At 45.5% G+C, this 24,175-nt stretch overlaps 1 protein-coding gene across 1 annotated transcript in view; it reads right to left on the bottom strand.

Moving 5' to 3' along the window:
* DUSP8 (dual specificity phosphatase 8) overlaps positions 1-24,175 on the bottom strand; it is an 81,162-nt gene that overhangs the window by 38,386 nt on the left and 18,601 nt on the right. Inside the window, exon 2 of the mRNA XM_056851010.1 lies at positions 20,160-20,298. Coding sequence (XP_056706988.1) covers positions 20,160-20,298 — 139 coding nt within the window. The remainder of the gene's footprint in view (positions 1-20,159; positions 20,299-24,175) is intronic.

Raw genomic sequence — 24,175 nt, 5'->3', positions numbered from 1 at the left:
CTTTCTAGCTGTAGTATTTTGGGAGAGAGACAAAAAGTTATCTTCGTCGACTCTCTCTGCCCTGTGCACTACTTTATAAACCTCTATCATGTCCCCCCTTAGTCATCTTTTTTCTAAACTGAAAGGTCCCACACTCTTCAGTGTTTCCTCATAGGGAAGGTGCTCCAACCCCCTAAACATCTTGGTTGCCCTCTTCTGTACTTTCTCCAGGTCACACACTTTTCAACTGTCAATTAACTCTGTTACGTGTGTGTGTGTGTGTGTGTGTTAAGTGCCGTCAAGTTGCTTCTGACTCATGGCGACCCTATGAATGAAAGTCCTCCAAAATGTCCTATCTTTGACAGCCTTGCTCAGATCTTGCAAATTGAAGGCTGTGGCTTCCTTTATTGAGTCAATCCATCTCTTGTTGGGTCTTCCTCTTTTCCTGCTGCCCTCAACTTTTCCTAGCATGACTGTCTTTTCCACTGTCTTTTCCACTGACTCTTGTCATCTCATGATGTGACTTTTGGGGCAGAGCCTGGGGAGGGCAGGGTTTGGGGAGGGACTTCAATGCCAGAGTCCAATTGCTAAAGCGGCCATTTTCTCCAGGGGAACTGATCCCTGTCACCTGGAGATCAGTTGTAATAGCAGGAGATTTCCAGCTACCACCTGGAGGTTGGTAACCCTATGCATTTGTGGTTTCTGTGTAACCTTTGGGGAAAGACCTGCATGTGTGTGTGTGTGAAGTACTGTCAAGTCGTTTCGACTCATGGCAACCTTATGAATCAATGTCCTCCAAAGTGTCCTATCCTTACCAGCTTTGTTCAGGTCTTGCAAACTGAGGGTTGTGGCTTCCTTTACAGAGTCAATCCATCTCTTGTTGGGTCTTCCTCTTTTCCTGCTGCCCTCAACCTTTGCTAGCATGACTGTCTTTTCCAGTGACTCTTGTCGTCTCATGGCTTAGCTGTTACTTAGAGCTGCTTTAATCTTGGACAGTTAGTTGAAACAATTACAGAAAAGTTAGATTGCTTTTTAATAGAGGTTAAGAGTTAAGATTGCCCTTCTTAACTTGCAATTTTAGATGTAATTCATATGCACATGCTGATTGGCTTATTTGCACTTATGTTGATTATTTCATAGTTAGTTATGAACCAATCAGTTATCCAGATAATAACCACATGCTAATAGATCAGATTTAGAGAAAGATTTATATTTTTCTATAAATATGCATTCCTGTGACAAGCAAATCAGATTTCTCTGGATGAAAGTCTCAGAAGAAGATTAGACGTCTCAGAAGAAAATTGGGCTTTTTGGTAATCCCTAAAAGTAGTGAGATAAAAGCTAAAACCTGATTTGCTTTTAAAACTATTACTTGCTATAATATTATTAAGAATTGCTAGGAACTCTGATAAATTTTAGAATTAATCTCCACAGTAATTGCAGGGTTAACTTTTTCACACCTGTACTTTTTTTCTGTCTTGCTCAATAAAAAGAATATTTTCTTATCTCAATAAAAGATGGGCAGCCCATTCCTAAAGGAGAGGGCAAATGCCCATAACAGCCGGTGTCACCCCCTACGCCGGCGTCTGTACCCTAATACCTGGCACAGACACTGGCATTGGGCAACTGATGCTCCAACCCCCTAAACATCTTGGTTGCCCTCTTCTGTACTTTCTCCAGGTCTGTGATGTCCTTTTTGAGAGATTGTAGCGGACCGCTGCAGCAGCGCGGCTCTCGGAAGCCGGCACGGCCTCCCGCCGGCATTTTCCCAGTGTATCTCCCCACACCGGTATCCTGGGGGCGTTCTGGGGGCGAAGCTGCCTTTAGGCACCTTCCTAACCCCTTTCTGGCTTAAAATGCGCCATTTTGCAGGCGTGAAGATACATGGTCCAGCCTATAGGAGCATTTGCTATGTTAGGGCCGAAGCAGATGTTATGCCTGGAAATGTGTGCACAGATCTTCCCAGTGTATTTTAAAGGGGAATAACAGCTGTGCTGTATACCCGTTTGGATGGGAGGTGTTGTGTGGTAAGAGCAGTAGATCAAACCCCCCCGCCCCGTGGTTTTGCTCATCAAAAGCACCATTCCACCCCTGTACCATTAAGATTCTTGAGGATGGCAGTGTTTTTTTTTCCTTCCAAGACAACCTGCATGGGGGGGGTTAATCTCTTCTCTCCCCCTACACAGTGATCAAGATTTGAATTGTTGTCCCATGCAGCTGTTGTTCCCTGTTATGGAGCACCCAGCATCACAATTAGGTTGGTCCTTAGTTTCATAGGAGCCAGGTTAAATACTACTAACAAATCCACAAATTCCAGTAATATATATATATATATATATATATATATATATATATATATATATATATATATATATATATATATATATATATATATATTGAAACACTCTCCGTGGATGATTGCGAATAAATGTGGCATAGTAATTAAAGCGTTGCATTGAACACACATGAACACGTGAAATTGCCTTATGCTGAATCAGATCCGTGATCCGTCAAAGTCAGTACTGTCTACTCAGACCAGCAGCGGCTCTCCCGGGTCTCAGATAGAGGTCTTTCGCATCACCTATTTGCCTAGACCCTTTAACTGGAGATGCCAGGAACTGAGCCTGGGACCTTCTGCAGGCCAAGCAAAGGCTCTACCACTGAGCCAGGGCCCCTCCCCTGACAAGGGAGACAAGGGTTCAAATCACTACTGAGCTGTAAAGTTCACTGGGTAACTATTGGGCCACCCGTTCTCTCTTAGCCTGATCTACTGCACAAGACTGTTGTGCAGATAAAACAGGAGAAGGAAGAGTAATGGAGTAACTCTGGGAGTAATGGAGGGATAAAAATAGATGCATTCACCTAAAGAGGATGTTCAGGCTTGTTATCTGCTTTGTAATCAATGCTCCTTTTTCAAGCTTTCTTCCACATGTCTAATTAAAAGCAGTGGACATTACCACAGGGCAAAACAGTCTTCTTGGCTCCAGAAGCACCCATTTTAGCCAGCGGGAGAGCAAGAAAAAGCATTGTGGCCAATTGTCTCAAAGGAGTTATTTGTCTTAGATTTAAATAATGGATTGTATGGACTGTTTCAAACAACAGCATCATTAAGTATTGCCTCGCACCACTGATGCCCAAGCACAGTCTTGTTCCTGGATTGCATTCTGACCCACTGCCCAGGAAATGTTCCCTTCCCTCCCAAGCCAGCACTTGCCTTCTCTCCACAGTGGAGGGAAAGGGTGGCGCGTTGCACAGTGGACAGAAAGCATTTGCACAGAAGCACCAAGGGCCGTCGCGGTGCCAGCATTTGGTTCCGGCATGCCAACCTTTCAACGCTCCTACACCCCGACACAAAAAGGAAAAACAGACCGACGAGGACTTCCTTGCGCCGGCCTGACAGCGCCAGCGCTGGCAGCATGAGCTCGAGAGGACTTCTGACAACCCGCTCGATAAGCCAATTATACTAAAAGCAAGGAGGTGTCGAAGGAGGGGCTGCAGATGTTGCTTTGGCATGAGAAGAGGTTATGGAACAGTCAGGCTGCGAGGAATAGCAGTGCTGGGAGGAAGGGAGGGAGGCCGAGAGAAAAAGAAAATATACTGTAATGCAGGGAAAATGTTGGCTCTGTTCGCTTATTCAGAGTTCGATGTGACGTAAGGAAATCCATCTCAATCAACAGGCTCTCTCTTCCTGCAAATGGTGAGCAGCAAGCAGGACTGTTTTATACACATTTGCAAAAAAAAAAAAAAAAAAGGTATCTTTGGCTTCATAGGAAAGCAAAAAAAAAAGGTAGCTGTTTTCAAAGTGTAGGCCATTTGTAATTTATTGTCCCTCTTTCGTTTCATCTTCCTCCCCCCCCCCCCGAAAAAAATCAACTTCAGGCTGTTGGGGGACTTCAAGCGCTCTCCCGCCCCCTCCTTGTCAATCCTTCTGTGTCCCTCTGATGCTGTCCTTGCTACCCGAACTCCCCGCAGGTAACCAAGTTAGGACATGAAAAAGCACGCGGCATGATAAAAAGCATTATCAAAGGCAGCAAAGCGGGCCCGGGCGGCAGGTAGGTGCATGCGCGTGCCCAAGGCATCACAGCTAGAAACGAACAGATTCGGGAGTGACAGGCAGGAGCCCTCGCCCCCTTCAAGGGGCTTCCAGCAGTGACTCAACTTGTTACGACCAGGGGATTTTTACTCCAGTGGGCTGGCTGGGTTTCATACACCAATAGATGTTACCAGCAGTCAGCCACGGGGAAATTCCAGCCTGGGTTTCCGAGTGCGGTGGGAGGGCTTTGTAAACCTAGCATGAACGATCAACGCTTTTAGCAGCAGCTCTGCGGACAAGTCTGCAACTTAGGAGGTCCAGGGGAATTTACCTGGAATACATCCCTGATACCAGCGGCTTAATGACGGATCCAGCCGCTTGAGCTCCTTGCCCACAGAAACACAGTCGCACTCAAGCCGGTTCCTCTGCCATATCTTAGCCAGAAAATCTGTAAAATCCAATTTGGCTCGTTTCATCCTCAGAATCCTCAACCTACTGCCAGGGCGAAAGGACAGATAATGACTCTCTGAGCCCTTGGCTCAAGGACTAAATACAGATGCCCCCACAAAGCACAAAAGGTGCCGCCATTTACGTTTTGCTGTATTCCTCCTTAAAACGAATGCGAGCAAAACCTGAGCCTGAATCACACCCTTCTGGTAAGCGTTTTATACGGGGAAAAGGCATACCGACAGACCGGTTTTCTGGAGATATGCAGGTATTCTGCACTTGGGTCGGTAACATCTGGAATGCAGCAGCTTTTTTCAGGTGGGACTTCTAGGGCAGGAATGCTCACCAAAAATAATGCATGAACGGCAACTCACACAATTAAGAACCCTGCAATGTACACACTGTGGCCAAGAAGCCTAGGAATCCCCATAAATACTGACACAGCTAGTGTTGATGTGGTAAACTGAGGACCAAAGGTCTGGCCTGTGGCTGCTGACACCATTTTAGAGAAGAAATTGGACATTTAAAAATATTGCAAAGGCCCATGGTGCAGTTGGACCATGTGATCTTGTCGTTTCCCCCCCCCCCCACGCCCACATGCCTTCTCAAGTGCCAAAACAGCCATGGGGGAGCGCAGTTTCAGCATTTGAAATGGCACACAGAAGAGAAATAAGAATGTCTGGTTCTCCTGAGCCGCAGGCCAAATCAGGATCAGGCCCTGACGGCATTTTTACATGGCCAAATTCTCCTGTAACATGGCACTGGCAGCCATAGGTCCGACCTGTGGCCACCATAACATCTAGTTTGGCTCTGATATTATTTTTCTTTCCCTAGATTTAACAGTCATTCATCAACCATTTTACATTTTAAAAAGGGGAAATGAAATTTAATTTTCCCTTGACACTATAAAGAGAAAAGTTGCCACACCTCTCATGCAATTGACCGATCTACTTGACAGCAGAACGCAGTATCAGCTTCTCAAGAAGTGTCTTTAGCTGTTTTATCCAGGGAGTGATATATTTATTTCGTGCAACATTATTTTGTAGACATGCTAAAACAATGTAGGCTAGGGAGTCTATTTGATTCCAACAAAATGGGCAAATTCATTCTTCTGAAAATAATACCGTATTATTGTATTGCCCTTGTGTCTCGGCTGAGCCCCGTGGCGCAGAGTGTTAAGCTGCAATACTGAAGTCAAAAGCTCTGCTCACGACCTGAGTTTGATCCTGCCGGAAGTCGGTTTCAGGTAGCCAGCTCAAGGTTGACTCAGCCTTCCATCCTTCCGAAGTCGGTAAAATGAGGACCCAGATGGCTGCGGGTAAAGGGAAGATGACTGGGGAAGGCACTGGCAAACCACCCCGCAAACAAAGTCTGCCTTGGAAACGTCGGGATGTGACATCACCCCATGGGTCAGGAATGACCCGGTGCTTGCACAGGAGACCTTTACCTTTTACTCAGCTGCGTCTAGGGCATTACATCTCGCCAATATGAAAGCCCGTCTAAACTTCTGAATGTCTAAACAGTGGAAATAGATTGGCAATGAGAAAGTTCTGTTGAAGGGTATCTGAAAGAAGCGAGGTGAACATTTACGATTTGGGTCCTTAAACACTAAGTACCAATCCTCATTTAAGATCTTATTTTGTAACTGCTTACAGCTTGCTTTCTGAATACTATTCCTTGCAGCTTTCAGTCACTCTATTGGAAGGGAACATCTTTTGTCTAATCTACTAGTCCAGGTGGACATGGAGATATGTTTGGCTCTGATATGACTCCTCTCCCATCCTACTATAGTGGTAGGAGGGACTGAACAAAATCTCCCTTCTATGTATAACAGAATTCAAAAGCTTTCAGAAAAATTAAAGATGGAAGTTATGAGCTGCCAATGACTTGGTTATAGGACAAACTTTATAACTATATGGGCTACCAGAAAACCCTGAAATCAGGAGAGAGTCAGTGTGGGAATGGCTATTGACTAGAATGATGGAGTTCATATTCAGTTTACTTCTCCCTGCCCTTGAACCAGTTTCTTCCTATAAATAAGCTGCTTCCCCCTCCCCCAAGTGCCATGTGCAACGTTTCATTACTGCCTTGTTTTAAAAGAAAGGCAAAGGTTTAAATTTATTTTACTGTACAACCTGAGTTTTTAATGACAGATGTATGCAAACACATTTCATAGTGCCTGCCAGTCGTCCTCAGAGTGAAGAAGGGAAGTATTCTCTGTTTTTCACCAGTGACACTTGGATAACCAGAGATTTCTGCAGACAGAAGGAATTTTCATTTGCAGAGCATGACTTCCAATTCTTGCTGTAGCCCAAAAATGCCTCCCAAAATGCTGCTCCTGGGAGAAATAGGTCAAAACTGTCCCCCTTCCTTCCATGGAAATCCTCAGGGAGATCCAAATCATAGGGCAGAAACCCAAGGGTTGCTGGTCAATATTTTTGTATTGCTTCAGTCTGTTGTAACTTGCCTTGGGGGTAATTTGGTTAAAGGGTAGGACATGAACCTTCACAAATAAATAGATAATTTAAAGTAATTTCTGAAATGAAATTTCCACAATGCATCGTCCAGAGCTGCATGAACAAAAAAGGTGCTCAGTTGAGTTTGCAGCTTTAAAATACAGAATTTGTTACCAGCAAGCTCTTCAAATGTAAAGCAGCTATAATGACATTCCTATAATAGATTTTGGGATGGGGGGGGGTTGTTGGTCAAACTGAGGGACCTTGGAGACTTTCAACAATCCTTCTGCTTTCTTCAGACCAAAAATGTAGCTCCTAAAACTGAAGCCAGCAGTGGTGTCCAAAATGATGCTGCTAAAAAAACCTGAAATCTCAACCAGAATCTACACTTGGAAAGGGAAGCCCAATTCTGTTGTACTCGCACCATCCAGGCAAGCACCATCCATCTGGCCACGAAACACTGGTCAATTATAAGCTTCAGTTTCATCACTTTGATATCAAAATCCCTAAAACGGATCTTCCTTTTAGGATCACCAGCTCGCCCTATAGGAACCCACATACCAGCTAAGTCAGGGTAAACTGACATTGTTTGCTGTTGTACCTGGTCCAGCAAATGAGGACTGCAGCAAGGAATGGGGCCTTTCTTCTGGTGGTTGAGCTTCGGAAACATCTACCTGAAGATGTTAGGAAACTGACATCTTTATTAGGATTTTAGGAGGGATGTAAAGAGATTTAGCAAGCAGGTCAGTGATGTGATCTTTTGGGGAGAGGCAAGTTAATCCTGACCCGGATGGCCCAGGCTAGCTTGATCTCATCAGATCTCAGAAGCTAAGCAGGTCAGCCCTGGTTAGTATTTGAATGGGAGACCACCAAGGAATACCAGGTTTGCTGTGCAGAGGAAGGCACTGGCAAAAAAACTCTGTTAGTCTCTTGCCATGAAAACCCCAAAAGGGGTCTCCATAAGTCAGCTGCAACTTGACGGAACTTTACACACATACACACAAGTTAATTTTACTTTTAATCGTTACGGCTTGATTTTAATGCTTTTATTACCATGCTTTATTGTTTCATGTTATCCACTTTGAACTTAGGGGGGAAATGTTCACGCCAGGACAAAAGGGCAGAGAAAAGACCTTCCGATGGATAAAAGTCCTTCCAGGTGCATCCAAGTGGCCACCGTGGAAGACCAGATGTGTTTTGAGGTCAACAATTTAAAAATAAATAAATATTTACATTCCTTTCAGAAAATGCATGCATATGTGTGTGGCTGAAAATGCTGGAAAACCGAATCTTGGAAGAGTAACACTTTTGTTAGGGAAAACGGAACCTCGAACACTTACCGAGAAGGTTCCTTCTGCTCTGGGGTACATGGGCATCTTGAAAAGCTCGGGTGGTTCTCGTTTGCTGCTCAGGGAGGCAGGATCTAAAAAGTTCTGACTTCCTGTCTCCTGACATGAATCTCCTTTTGTTAGGGAAAACTAGTCCAAGGCAGCCTTCAGATAGGGAAACGGAGCCTTGATTACTTACCGTGAAGGCTCCTTCTGTTCTGAGGCGACGGGCATCTTGAAGCTGTGTGTGTTTACCGATGCTCTCCGGGGAGGCAGGACCAAATCTTATTGGCTGTCTCCTCTAGGCGGGAAACAGCCCTTGGCTTCCCACTTTCAGACTTGACAAGCCCAAAGCAGAAAACTCCAAGAAAGGTATAGAGGAAAAACTCCCAACAATATCATTAGTAAAAGGGACAGAGGAAAAAACCTCCAACAATATAAATAGTACAAACAGTAATTGGTTAGAACCAGAACAAGAACAGAATCCTGAACACTGAACTTCTTGATTAATCTGTGCCCCCAGTAATGACGAGGAAATGATTGACCAGTGGAATGAGAGGCATGAAATGTTCTGTGAGTAATAATGTAAGCAGTGAGATGTGTATCCCATGTTTGACAGGGTGGGCAAGATGCCCATCGCCTCAGAACAGAAGGAGCCTTCACGGTAAGTAATCAAGGCTCCGTTCTCTTCTGAGGCTAGGGCATCTTGAAGCTGTGGGACGTGCAAGAGCTTCGACCAGGGTGGGTAAGGAAAACTGTTTATTCCATTACATGTTGTAGTACCCTGCGACCAAAGGCCGCATGAGCAGGTGACCAGATGTTGACTTTGTAGTGTTTTATAAATGTAGAGACATTAGACCAGGTGGCAGCTCTGCCTATCTTGTTGACAGGAGCCTGTTTCTTGAAGGCCGCCGTGGTGGCAGCACTATGTAGAGAATGGGCGGTAATGCCGGTTGGAATTGGTTGGAATTGGTGTTCCGCATGCTTTGTATGCCTCCATGATGCATAGTTTCAGGGTGTAGCTGATGGATGCCGCCGACATCTTCTGACCCTCGTTGGGGTTGGAAATTACTACAAACATAGTGTCCGATTGTCTTATTTCCGCAGTTCTTTTTATAAAGATACGCAGAACTCTGCGTAAGCCCAGGGTATGCCACTGACGTTCTTTCTGACATGAAGGTTTAGGGCAGAATGATGGTAGATTGATCTCTTGTGCCCTATGAAAAGACAAATTTACCTTTGGTAGAAAGGTGGGATCCACCCTCAGAACAACTCTGTCCTTATGAAAGGTACATAGACCTTTCCGGATGGAAAGAGCTCTTAGCTCGGACACCCTTTTGTACTCCATCCTGTACTCCATCCTGTAGAAACTCCAGGAGCTTTCCTACTCCGGGAGTGAGTGGGTCCACCTTTTTTCTACAGCACCACCTCATGAACGCCTTCCAGGAGGTATTGTATATTCATCTGGTCGTCGGTCTTCTAGCTGCAATGATGGTATCCACGACCCTAGAAGAATACCTGCCCTTTAGGAGATGTCCCCATTTAAGTTCCATACGGTTAAATAGAACCATAGGGGGTCTTGGTGGAAGAAGGGCCCCTGTTGCAGAGAGATCTGTTCCGGAGGAATTCTCCACGGTTCCTGTATGGACAACTGCTTTAGAGTGACAAACCAAGGCCTGTGTGGCCAGTAGGAGCCACTAGGAGAACCCTGGCCCTCTCGTGTATTATCTTCCGTAGCACTATTGGTAGAATCGGAAGTAGCGGGAATGCGTACAGCAAGCCCCTGGGCCAGGACCTCAGAAGAGAGTCTATCACTGTCGCTTTCGGGTGGAAGAATCTGGACCCAAACCTTGGAAGCTTGGCGTTGGTCACCGAAGCGAACCAGTCCATCACTGGGGATCCGAATCTGAGGCAGATGATCTGGAAGGTCTCTTGTGTGAGAGACTACTCACCCTTGTTGAGAGTCTGGCGGCTCAGCCAGTCCGCTTGCACATTTAACTCCCCCTTTATGTGCTCCGTTCGGATGGATCTGACATTGGCCTGTGCCCAATGGAAGATTGGTTCAGTCTCTTTGTGGAGGGCTGAAGATTTTTACCCTCCCTGTTTGTTTAAATGCACCTTCGTGGCCACATTGTCTGTCCTGATGAGTACGTGATGGTTGATTAGGTTCGATCCGAAGTGGTACAGCGCCAGTTTGACTGCCCTGATCTCCAGCAAGTTGATGTGGTATGCTTTGTCCTGAATGGACCAGAGCCCCTGGGCTGTCTGGCCCTGCAAGGTGGCCCCCCAACCTTCCAGAATTGCCTCTGTAAAGATCTGAGTCAGTTCCTTGTGAAAGTACTGGGTGGACTGGCAAAGGTTGCTGGTGCAGTACCACCAGGCTAGACAGATTCTCACCTTCTGTGTTATTAGAATAAGTCTGTCTACCTTGTGTGATTTGTCCCCCTGATATGGGAGCAGAAGCCACTGAAGAGGCCTGGATTGAAAGCGGGCCCAGGGTACTATCCCTATGCACGATACCATGAGACCCATCAATTTCGCTAAGAGCATAAGTCTGGCCGACTTGTTCTTTGAGATAGCCTTGGCCATCTTGGAAATTCTGTCCCTTCTTTCCTGTGACAACGTCAGGGTGTTTGTTGATGAATTTATGACTATCCCTAGATGTAGCATGGTCTTGGATGGTACTAAGGAACTCTTGAGTCTGTTCACTAGGAAACCATGTTCTTCCAGAACTTGTATGACTCTGTGTGTGTGTTGTATGGACTGATTGTGGGAATGCGCACATATGAGGATGTCAGCCAGGTACGGGTGCACCTGGACTCCTTCTTGCCACAGCGTGGCATGACTGTGATCAAGACCTTGGTAAAGATGCGCTGAGCAGAGGTCAACCCAAAAGGGAGGGCTCTGAATTGATAGTGTTTATCTGCGTGTGTGAATCTGAGAAATCTCCTGTGTGTTGGGTCTATGGGAATGTGCAAGTACGTTTCTGTGAGGTCGACAGCAGTCAAGTATGTGTCTGGTCTGAGGGACTCCACCGTAGAACAGAGGGTTTCCATGCGAAAGTGTTTTGGGGCTACTCGGCGGTTGATGTATTTTAAATTTAAAATAGCCGTCCAGTCCCCGTTGTGTTTTGGGGCAGTGAAAAATATTGAATATACGCCCCAACCGACCTCCTGTGGTGGTACCTGCTCTATGGCCTTTATGCTGTGAAGGTGTTGTATGGCTCTCACGGTTCTCAGGTACTTGTCTCTTTTCAGGGCTAAAGGGGATTGGACAAAACGATCCAGGGGAATCCTGGAGAATTCTATCAGATATCCCCTGGAAATTATTCTTAGAAACCATTTGTCTGGGTTTGAGGCTATCCATATGGGTAAAAAATGCTGTAGCCTCCCCCCCACCTTTAACACTGTGGAGTCACTGGGGGTTGGTTTTGGAGAACTTGTCTCCCTTCTCAGGTCTAAACTGGCATTGTTTTTGAAACTTTCCCCCTCGGTGAAAGGAACCTCTGTTGGACCATGAGCCTCGTCTATATTAGGACCTGTATCTGGGAGTAGGTCGGTAGGGACGAAAGGAAGGGTATGAAGGACCCCTATTGTCCTTCCTGACCTGTCTGGGAAGTGCCTTCTTCTTGTCCCTATTCTCTACCAATATATTATCCAATTTCTCACCAAACAGGCGGCCCCCCTGGAGGGGATAAGCCATCAGGATAGCCTTAGACCTGACATCAGCTGTTAAATAATCTGCATTCAGTGCCCTAGCCTCAGAAGAGAACAGGTCTGCGGGCAGCGCTATCAATGGGCTTAGGAAAAGGTAACGCCGTTTAGGAAGGTGCTGCGATGGTCTTTCTAGTCGTCATGGTTCTCACGCTATATCAAGACATTACCTTAAGTATGGCTTCAGAAAGTAGCACATAAGTGGCTTCCAGACCTCCCCAGAAGTAAACCTTTTAGTCTAAATTAATGGGCTGCAGCCCACGTTAGACGAAAGAGGAAATTCTGAGCATGTGTGCGTTACAGATCTGTGCTGCCTGCCTCTTTTCAAGTTTTCAGCAGCTCCCCCCCACAAACTCCAATTTGAGTCATGCTTTCCACATAAAATTCAGCAGCCATGACCCAGTGTTCTATATTTCACTGCCTTCCCCCCACCCAGCACATTAATGGTCTGTGTTTGACATTAGTGAATTGGCGGGCTCGAGGGCATATAGCTCATGACGCCACAGCAAAAACACACATACGAATCTTTGCCAAAACCTCAGGAAGGAAATTCTCAGCAACTTCTGGGAACTGGCTCCCTCCCCTCCCTGAATGAAATGGTTCATGTATGTGTGTGCGTGTGCGTGCGTGATTTGAGAAAGCCGAGCTTGTGTATTTGAGATAGTTTGAAAAATGTATATAGAGCCTGAGGGTCCATTTCTTCCAGTGGTACAAATTCTGCTGAATTCACAAGGGATTGCATTGGTGGCATATTTATTGTTCACATTTCTACCACTTTCTTCTTCCAAGATCAGTTTTAGCATAAGCCCACTGTGAAGTGAGTTAGGCAAAGAAATAGGGACTGAACCAAGGCCTGGCTTGAAACAACTACCATGGGTCCCCATCAAAGATTCCCAGACCCAACCTGAACATCATATGAAAACAAAAAACATAACTTTTGATTAACTTTAAAAACAGTGGTGGGCTTTCCATCTTCACACGCAGCAAAACAAAAGTACAAATTGCTCATCTTGAATTATCATTCAAAAACACACACTGTGTCTTCTTCATAGTTATATTCAGATGAGTATTTTTTAAGAAATATGTCTTCTGAAAGTAACTTCTAGGAAACACTTTAGGAAGTGGAGAAAAGTGGAGAAGGAATATGATTACAAACAGGCTCACTTTACCCATTCCTTATGAAAACACACAGAGTAAGATTTAAGGATGCAATGTGTGTGTGTTAAGTGCCGTCAAGTCTCTTCCAACTCATAGCGACCCTATGAATCAGTGTCCTCCAAAACTTCCTATCCTTAACAGCCTTGCTCAGATCTTGCAGAATTGAGGGCAGTGGCTTCCTTTATATAGTCAATCCATCTCTTGTTGGGTCTTCTTTTCCTGCTGCCTTCAACTTTTCCTAGCATGATTGTCTTTTCCAGTGACTCTTGTCTTCTCATAATGAAGGGCACAATATGTCACCACAAATAGAAAGTGCAAGCTAGGGACCCACAAAGACCAGAGGGAGGCATCTCATTGGCTATCACTGGCTATCATGGGGTGGCTGCTGTGGAACAGCAGCAAGGAGATGGGCCTAGGTGAGCCATGCAAGTTGTGCGGTATCAAATCACTGGTGGTTGTAGCCAGGCCTAACCTTGAGGAATCCTCCCTCAAAGGCTAAAAATGGCCCTGGAAAGACCCTAACCCCTCCCCCTGCCTTTTACTGACAGAAACCAACACTTGGAGGCTGGCAATACTGTTGTGGTTGCCGTGTGTGTGTGTGTGTGTGTGTGTGTGTGTGTGTGTGTGTGTGTGTGTAAAGTGCCGTCAAGTCTCAGCCAACTTATGGTGACCCCTTTTGGGGTTTTCATGGCAAGAGGCTAACAGAGGTGGTTTGCCAGTGCCTTCCTCTGCACAGCAACCCTGGTCTTCCTTGGTGGTCTCCCATCCAAATCCTAACCAGGGCTGACCCTGCTTAGCTTCTGAGATCTGACGAGATCAGGTTAGCCTGGGCCATCCAGGTCAGGGGTTGCCTAGTAGCAGCCACCAATGGCATTCATTTCAAACAGCTACTGGTACTGCATCTATTATTTGGGGGGGGGGGACCTCTCATGTATTTATTTTTTAGATTTCAGATTTTTCTGCAAATCTGGGGCTCTTCTCGTGTTTGCAGAAAGATTTGTCCTGCTTGCCCAAGGCCCCAATCTCTGGCTTTGATGTCCACAGATGGGGCCATGTTAAGAATTAGAGATATTGATTGTCTTGGTCTGCATTCCTCAAGGGGTGGGTGGGCTCATCCCTACTTTTTAGCTTTTAAAATGCAAAGAATCATAGAATCATAGAGTTGGAAGGGGTCGCCAGGGTCATCTAGTCCAACCCCATTAAAGAAGGGGGAGGGAGGGAGAGAGAACACTTTCTTGCATGCCAGGAATCCCACCCCCCACATATATACACACACAGAGCCTTGCATTATTAAACAACTCGGAGAAATTTGAGATGCCCGACTAGCACCTTAAACTTTACCAGGACTAAGCTCCAGAACTAGGAAGCAGAATTTTCAAACATATTCTCAGCACTGGAGCTGTGATACATGTAAAGTTATATACTAAACAGTACCTCTGAGCATCTTTCTGTGTTTTCCGTTGAGTAAATACAATGCAAATGTCAGGCAGCCAGCCAATGAACTATTTTCCCAGGAGCATGCAGGTTTTGTACTCAGCCCTTTTGAGGCGGTGTGCAGAGCTAGGAACAGCGGACAAGTGATAGAACTCCTTTGGGCCATGTGCACAAGGGGTGCCAAGTGAGGAAAATGAACCTGAAATGGGCCATCATGTATAGGTGAATTTCTCATTGTCTTTCCTCCCCCCGCCAAGCTATTTGGCAACCGTGTAAGACTTGAGGCTTATGGAACCTGTCTCAGTTCATGAAATAAAGTTTGATCAGCTGAGATTACTACAACACTAGCATTTTTACAGTAAAGCGTATTCTTCCATCACAGGAGCAGTCTGGGAAAATGAACGGAAGGAAAGAGGCAGAAGCATGAAAACAGAGTATAGTAGGAAGGAACAATGAGAAGAGAAGAAGAAGAAGAGTTGGTTTTTATATGCCGACTTTCTCTGCCACTTAAGGGAGACTCAAACCGGCTTACAACCACCTTCCCTTCCCCTCCCCGCAACAGACACCCTGTGAGGTAGGTGGGGCTGAGAGAGCTCGAACAGAGCTGTGACTTGCCCAAGGTCACCCAGCTGGCTTCATGTGTTGTAGGGGGGAAACAAATCCAGTTCACCAGATTAGCCTCCGCCGCTCATGTGGAGGAGTGGGGAATCAAACCCGGTTCTCCAGATCAGACTCCACCGCTCCAAACCACCGCTCCTAACCACTACAACACGCTGCCTTCCTCACCAGAGGTGAGGAAGGCAGAAATTCATATGATGAATTAAACAGTCAACTAGCTGGAAGCCTCTAAGTCAGAAGACTGCTCTTCACTTAACAGATACTAAAGATTTCCTGAATACCCCTGGAAAAAGCAGAAGGAATTTTATGGCGTGAAGTTTGGCTTGTCTGCACTAATCAAACAGGGCGGCAGGAGACCCTCGGTTGTGAAATTTATGCTGGCCCTCTTGTCCTTTATTCATGCCACAGTGACCTTGCAAGGACGGCACACGCTCTACTGACCACACGGCCAGCCTGCATCATTTTTTCCCTGTGGGAGGGGAAGGGATTGCCGTCATTTGCAAATTATTCAGAGCACACAGTAAGAGGTGCGGCTGAATAATCGCCTTCCTCGTCTTCCTTTTTATCTTGCATTCTGAAATGATCAAACCTGAAGCACGGCAGCAGCAGCAAGCTTTAAGGTTATCTTTGCACTTATGATCGTAGGGTGCTTTTATTCCTTTAAAGGATCTTACCGTCGCTGCCGTATAATCAACACCCGCGCCAGGGACCTACTGTGTGAAGTACTGTTGCTAAGTAACAGTCTCCACCCCAGAAGGACTTCAGAATTCACAGATAAGACATCGACATTTGCATTCTCCATTTTACAAGAGGGGACAAAAGATTAATCAACTTGCCGATAGCACACAGCAAGTTCAAGGCACAGTCATTCTCCAGAGATCAAGTCCATTGTACGGTGACCTCATATTCTGCAGCACAGAGATCTCGGCTAGGCTTTGTTCGATTTTGATTCACAAAGATACAGCAGGTTTGTCTTGCATCAGCGGTTTGCACTCTCATGTCTAATGCAATCCTGTCTCTACCCCAATCTGTGCTTCTTGGCATTCCCTTGCCACCCAGCCAAATGAAATATGCCCACAATATTGCTGTACACACAACAACCATGTAGCATTAGAATGAAATTTCTGCCTTCACACATTTGTCAGCCGTACAAAGAACCTAACAGCTGCTGTACGCCTCTGACTAGGATCATGTTATATACTGTAATACAGGGGCTAAACAAAATAATGTCACAGAGACCCACTCAGTTCATAATTAAATTAATGTGCCTGTGTTTGATGACAACACGATAAAAGTGGTTTTACAGAGAACAACTCAAGTGAAACAATCATTACTTTTCATTGCTGTCTCTCAAGATGTGTTTATCACACCTTTTTAAATCATGCGTCTACTCCCTTCATGTGTAAGTGGGGAAACAAGAGGTTCCTTGCCTCCAAGAGTGATCCACAGTATCTAGAAGTGGACTTTCTCCTTCCCATTCCAGAGAATTTCATCAGAGGTGCCATTCTTTTAACCACAATGTTTCTTAAAGTAGAATTATGCTAAAGGTACCCACTGCCAATTAAATAATCAACCTTATGGTGCATGTAGCAGCTTTTGATGATGTTTTATTAATTCCAGTCTATTCTGGTAGAACCAATAATTGGTCACAAGAACCAATAATAAAAAGTCAATAATTATGTAGAAGATAGAATCATTGGGTTGGAAGGGACCAGCAGGATCATCTAGTCCAACCCATTGCACAATGCTGGGAATTCCAAACTACCCCCCCACACACCTCCCAATGACTCATACTCCATGCCCAGAAGATGGCCAAGGTGCCCTCCCTTTCATGATCTGCCTAAGGTCATAGAATCAGCATTGCTGACAGATGGCCATCTAGCCTCCACTTAAAAACCTCCAGGGAAAGATGGAAGAGTATACTGAAAAAGCATTCTTTAATGATTACCTCAAACATCCTAACACTAAAAGGAAAGGAAGCTGAACTAAGGCCTAGTTAAGGTGGAGGAGGTAAACTTGTATTTGGGCTGTACCTTTTCAAATTGCAGGTGGGGCTCACATGACTGAATTCTTCCCCAGAGAAGAAACATCCCTTCTACTTAGAATACTAGACATCAAGGAGAAGCGGTTCATCCTATCCTTCCCACGTACACACCCAAAAGTGCCTGTGGTGATAGACCATGCAAGGGTTCAGTTCACCTCACCCAAACATCTCTTCCACTACCAAAATTAGACCCCCACCAACCCACTTTATACATGAATGGGACGGGCAGACGCTTGAACGGACAAATGTGCCTGCCTCAGTTACATTTTATTTGGTTGTAAAGACTACTGGCTGAGAACACCTGATTCAGACATAGCACTTTTCCTACACAAGGATAATTTGGAAGGGAAAAAATGTATGTCTATGTATCATATCATGCTTGAAAACAGCACTTAAAAAAATGAAGGCGCAGTGGCTTCCAAATGTGTACAATCACAGCGAAACAAATACTTTGGCCATTTTCAAGTATGACAGTGTGAATGGAGGTTATCACTATGTAGGAAAATGCCACGTATGAAGAGATCCTTGGGCTTTTAGAGTGGCCAATGTACCCGCAAAGGGTACACTTTATAGGGTACAATCTAGTGCTGTACCCTAGAAGATTTATTCCAGTCCTTATATCCCTCAAACATTAGATTTATGCTGCTCAAGATCAATGGATCAAGGAGCTTCTCAGGGATAAAGGAAAGGAAAGAAGTATCCTAACTTTTAATCTGATCATGCCTGCAGTGCCAAGCTGGATACTGAATGGACAATACACTTTCCTGCCGCAAGATGCAACCAATTGTTTTGCATGTTAGCAAGCAATGGGAAACAACTGTAACATTGCAGGATCGCTACTGAACTGATAACTCTTGTTTGTTTTTAAAGACAGGACCGGTTAATGGATGCTGAATATTTCAACGGTTCTTGAACAGTGGCCAGAGCAACCTGATGATCAGGCTATTCTTAAGCTGGGAATGGGCAATAGGCAGCAGAGGACCCTACCGCCCAATTCCCATTTTATACTTCTTGGATAGCACCTTGTAGCGCTCATTAAAAACACGGCAAAGGAGGCTATAGGAACCACTGCTTTGACATAATTGAGCAGTTCTGAAAGAGTTTAAGAGCACAGTCCTATGCAGACTTACTCTGGTCCAAGTCCACTGACTTCAGTGGACTTAAACTAAAATAACTCTGGATAGAGACCGTGTATGAGTTGCCACACATCCAAGGTGTCCAAGGGCCAGAGTAACCTGCCTTGAAACCTTGCTTCAAATAATGCCCAGAACCCTGCATGCTTGAAAACGAAGCAGAAGACTTGCTTTTCAATCCTGTGGGATAAATAAGAGAGTTCACTTCCCTCCTCTTTGTCCACTTCCAGGATTTCATTCATTTATGATCCTCCCCTGACTCTTGTAGCAACGTAGCTGCACTCACTCTGCTGAAAGGCTATAATTAGAATATCATGCTTCCTTAGTCACTTTACCACATGGGCTATGATCAGGGATAAGAGTCCCTCGGGGACTCTTATTCACTGCAATTAAACCCCCCACCTTTTCCTCTTTCCAAATGAATTCATTGATTAATTTTTAAGAGTTCTGGAAATGATTCTGCTCACTCATTCACTCTGTAAACATTAACCATGATAGGTATATCATGCTTGGGGAAGATTTTTTTCCAAGAATATGGATCCAATACCTGGATTTTCCAAAGAAATTCCCCTCGCTCCCTGCACATCTCCCAATCTCCTTTTCTTAATGTCCAGATCTACAAACCTAATCCTGCTGGCAACTTATTTCACTGAACTACTCCAAACAGGAGACAGGCTTAGGATCCAGGGTAAAAAGTAGGCTATGTGAGGAAAATTAGGCTATGTGAGACTTATGTGAGGAAAAGCCACGGCTGTTCAGCTTGTAATGTTGGGCTCCCTTGCATAGACGAGGCTGTGTTGATTCTTGTGAGTGAGCAACACTCCCCTCTACTGGGTGGAATAGACTAGGCTTTACATTGACTTTGGGGGGATCTATCCCATTTTATTTTTTTTATAAAGCTAATCTATACAAGAAATCCGTCCCTTCCCACACACAAAGGACGGACATGTGATAAAGTGTGGGGTGAGAGGGTGTACAGTGGCTTCTGCTTTCTTCAAGGTAATTAATTCAGCAATCCACGCCCTAAACCAGTGGTTCCCAAACTTTTTGGGCCACTGCCCCCTTGGTTCCACAAACTCGACCCCAGCACCCCGTACCCTATCCTACAAAAAGCATAATTCAAAATAGGGGTTTGCATGACTCACGAAAGAAGATAATAACAATAAAGTATCAAAACAGTAACAATTAATTGCACATCTATTAAAAATCAGATTAAAACCTTTTAGCTGAAATTTATTCAACAAAACCGATGAACTTGATCCAGTGGTACCAGCTCTTCAAAGTCAGGGGGGGGGGGATTCTGATAGTTTCTGCCAAATTTGCCAGCATGGTGCCATAGCTTGATCGACTGTAAATTAGTGAACAACACAGTTGAAGGGGCCCACCTCTAGTGCCCCCCTGGCTGCCCTCTTGCCTCTTAGAGCCCCCCTAGGTAATCCCACCGCCCTCCAGGGGGTGGTACTGCCCAATTTGGGAACCACTGCCCTAAACCATGTTCCAGTACAGTATCATGAAACATTTGGTTACAGACATGACAAACTGGCTCAGAGCACTTCTGGGATGTCTAAGAAGTTTGTCATGTCTGAAACACTGTTGATTTGAAGCAGATGAACCAAGAAGCAAGGAGGATACCTGCCACAATGCGTATAAGGAAAACCATTAATTTACTGAGATCCAGTTATGAATAGCCGTCAGATACAGTAAGAGCCAGTGACCCCCTCCCACCAACCTTTATCTGGACATCGTCCTCAGAAATGCTTCTTCCCCATATCCTCATGTAGCAAGAGCTTTTCATTACACTTCTGCCAGTTCCTACCTGTAAGGATGGAGACATTGTGGAAACAGCTGTCCAGCTTTCCAAGGAGAATGGAGAGGAAACTGTCGGCTGCCAGTCCATTCGCGTCCCGCGTGCTCTGGTCATAGACTACCACATCTTGGTGTTCTTCTGCCTCCACCTGTGAGACAAGCACCACACCAAAGCCTTAGAATGGATTCACATGCCTCAAGATCTTAATCCACTATTTTCATAAGAACATACGAACGTATGAATAGCTCTGCTGGATCAGACCAAGGCCCATCAAGTCCAGCAGTCTGTTCACACAGTGGCCAACCAGGTGCCTCTAGGAAGCCACTAACAAGACGAGTGAAGCAGCACCATCCTGCCTGTGTTCCACCGCACCCAAAATAATAGGCATGCTCCTCTGATACTCTGATCCTGGATTTCCAACCTCAACAGAGCAATGGAGCAGGAAGGTAACGAAAGGATCAGGACGGGTATAAGAAAACTGATACGTTAGTGGTTGTAGAAAATTTAACAGAACGTATTGTTCACGTTTCTATAAAAGGAATGAGCGTGGAGACCATTACCTAAATAAAGGGTGGTATGGTTAGGCCAGGCTTTGTATTTTGAGAAGAACACAATGGACTTACATAGCTTGAAAAGACATTCAACTGGGATCCCCAAAAGTTAAACACAGTACAGTACCCATTTAGTTGGTAGCGGGTTCTTCTAGACACCACTGCAGTACAAATAATATTCCGTGATGCAACTATGAATGCTGAAAATATTCAGAACACGTGCTTTCAAGCGTCCCACATGACCCTATGCTAGTAGCATGAAAAGGGAGTAAGTAGAGTCCTCAATGTATTTATATGGAGGAGAACTCCTGCATATTAACCACTGAAATATTATTTATATAGCACAAGAGTTCACAATGCTTTAGATAATAGCAAAAACAAGTTGCTGTTCCAAGAATCACATGATCTAAAAGTTGACAAGAGGGGAAACAACAGAGAGAGGGGAGGAAGGTGGGGGAGAGGATAAAAATCAAATGTTTGGAGCACATAAAAAGGGCAGGGGGCTGCCCCAGCGCATCCGACGTATCCTTCAGAGATGACTGGACCCAGGTTTAATATATAAGCACAGCCAAAGTCTTTTGTTTTGAAGGGGAAGAACCACCCAGGTAGTCCCACCCTCAGCATGGAGCAGTTTTTCTTTGTCAAAGTTGCTTTCTCAGATTTTCCACAGGATCTCTGTACTGCGTCTGTGTGCGCATGCATGAGAGTATTCTGTACGCAAGTCGAGTAGATTATGGGAAGTAGAGAAGATTATGGGAAGATTTCTTCCGTTCGGTTTTCTCTCTGCACCAAAATCAGTGCAAATGACAGCAGGGTCCTCGGAGGTTTTGTGCCCCTCTGCAGGAAAGAAGCCACGGGGAACGCCAGGGTTGCTTGGGCCCACTGGAGACCACAGGGGTTTCCCGGTGACAAGGCCAGCATACCTAGGCAATGGCATGAATACAGACGGAGAGTGCAAGGCGAAGTCAGGAGCGGCCACGTCTAATGAAAGGTTAATGCATTAAAGGCTGATAAAATCCTCACAGCGCCATGGCTCAGTGCATCTGCAGAATAGGCGGATAGGTGGCATACGCCGGCCTTCTGAGCAGGCGGCCTTCCGCCCTCTGGCGCAAAGCACATCTATCATGCCGCTGTCAGGGGAAGGCAGCTGTGGTGAAGCAAAGCCAGAGAAAGCAGCCAGTTGGGGATGGGGGGGAAGGACTAAATAGCTCCTTCCATTTCATTCCAGATAGCCTCTTAGCATGTTGGAGTCAGCTTTGAAAGGCATTTAAATCAAGTCAGTTTTTAGTACAGGCCGTCTACTTTTAATGTGTCTGATGTACTGCAGGAACAGGGAAAGGAATCGAGAGAAGCGTTCAGAGACTGCACATCCTGGTAATGAGAATATGAGCTTAATATATATGGATGGCCCAGGCTATCCTGATCTCGTCCGGTCTCAGAAACTAAGCAGGGTCAGCCGTGGTTAGTATTTGGATGGGAGACCACCCAGGAAGACCAGGGTTGCTGTGCAGAGGAAGGCACTGGCAAACCACCCCTGTGAGTCTCTTGCCATGAAAACCCCCAAAGGGGTCACCATAAGTCGGCTGCGACTTGAAGGCACTTTACACACATACTATGAATATATCTGTCACAGCTTCCCCAAAGGTCTCCTGGGAATTGTAATTTGGACCAACTACCAAGAATTCTCCATTAGAGTCCCCTGTCAATTCACAGAGCTGCAGTTCTCTACGTTTTTTTTGCAGAGAGGGAATGACTATTGAAACCAATTTAAGCCTGGTGTAGATATGCCCACCTGAGGAACTCACTCTGTTTCACTCTGCCCCACGGGTTATGGGTTTGCCCCACGTCCTGTCAAGCTGACATGTGATGGGAGTTCACTGTTGACATTTGACATCTTGGGCGCGTAGGGGTCAGATTTCGATCATCACTGCAGTGGGGGCAAGGGGAAGGGAGTTTAAGCCCCAGGTCTGGCTCATTTTCCTGACCTAAAATGGCTCCTGTGGGGCACTTCTTGCCCGGCTGGGAAAACGTATCTGAATGGGGCTCCTACACACTCGAAAGTCTAAGTTGATGGAGAAGATGGTTAAAAATGTACATTCATAGAATGAGGATAAGCTAATGGTAATTCTAGGCAGAGAAGCTCTCCAGTTCCATACATGCCAACAGCCAGGCTGACTACTGCTAATGCAGAAAACAGCCCCAAGTCAAGCAGGATCAGCAGACGTCCAGCAGCATGGCCCAATTCAAATGCGCAACTGCTCTAGGAAACGACCCACACATACAGATCCTGTCCCTTTGTGGTAGACCGCCATAGACGGCAGTACCCCATTTTGTTCCATGTTACACTTCACTGGTTGGCACGCTTCACCAATTGTAAGCATGCAAGCTATCGTGAACAAGTTTCCACAACTTCTCTCTTTGCATCTGAACCATTCTGTGCCTCTCGGCCGAGCCCCCTTGCTGCCCAACATATTTGGCCTCTCAAATGTGTTATGAACACCAATTCCACAAACAGCAATTGTCACCAAATATTGTCAGCCAGGCGTCTCAGAAACCTGTATTGATATATGCTTTTCTTTCTGCCCATGAGCAAACAGAGTGGGGTTATTACTCATGCTCCATATATCAAATGGGTATTTCCAGTTTTTTCCCCCTTCTATAATGCTAAAGAGAGATAATGCTCCAGCAGCCTAAGCACCCTGAACAAAAAACTGACAGCTCATCTGGGGTTAACTGCATATGATCTCACAAAGATCTTTTGGGGAAAGGGAAAACTGCATTTCCAAGAAAGATTTCCAGGAAGCTAGGGAACAGACATACACAGACCAGCAAAGCCTGTGTCCCAAACGAGAGGTTCACAATGGAATTTCTTCTGACTCATCTTACGTTCTAACAGCAAAGTCGGCCAAATTTTTGGATACTAAAATCTGGTGACTGGAGTTGTGAACCGGCAAGGCAGATTTTTCTAAAAATCTGAAAAGGGCCCCAGGTTTGCAGAAAAATGTGAAATCTACAAAAAAATAAAAATAAAAAAATGGGGGATTTTAAAAACCCAAAGATGATAAAAGAAGTGTCTTTAGCTTTAAGCAACAGATTCCCTCAGTGGCTGTTGCCAAGTAGCTAGATTCCAGGCTTCAGGTTTGTGTGAGTAAAAGGCAGGGGGAGGGGGCAGGGCCCTTTCCAGGCCTATTTTGCCTTAAAGGGAGGACTCACTGGGGCTAGGTCTGGCTAAGGTTGCCATAACCAAGTTGGGGAATTCTTGGAGATTTTGGGGTAGAGTCTGAGGAGGGCAGGGGTTGGGAGGGGAAAGGCCTCAGGTGGATATAATGTCATATAGTCCACCTTCCAGAGCAGCCATTTTCTCCAGGGGGACATATCTTTGTTGTCTACAGTTGTAATTCTGGGAGCTCTCCAGATCCCACCTGTAGTCTGGCAACTCAGGCCTTGCAGCAACCTCTGGGTGACTTGATACCA

The sequence above is a fragment of the Euleptes europaea genome, chromosome 6 (assembly GCF_029931775.1).
Source record: "Euleptes europaea isolate rEulEur1 chromosome 6, rEulEur1.hap1, whole genome shotgun sequence".
NCBI classification, from domain to species: Eukaryota; Metazoa; Chordata; class Lepidosauria; order Squamata; family Sphaerodactylidae; genus Euleptes; species Euleptes europaea.
Note: the sequence above shows the minus strand (reverse complement) of the source record. Positions and strands in the feature narration are given on the sequence as shown.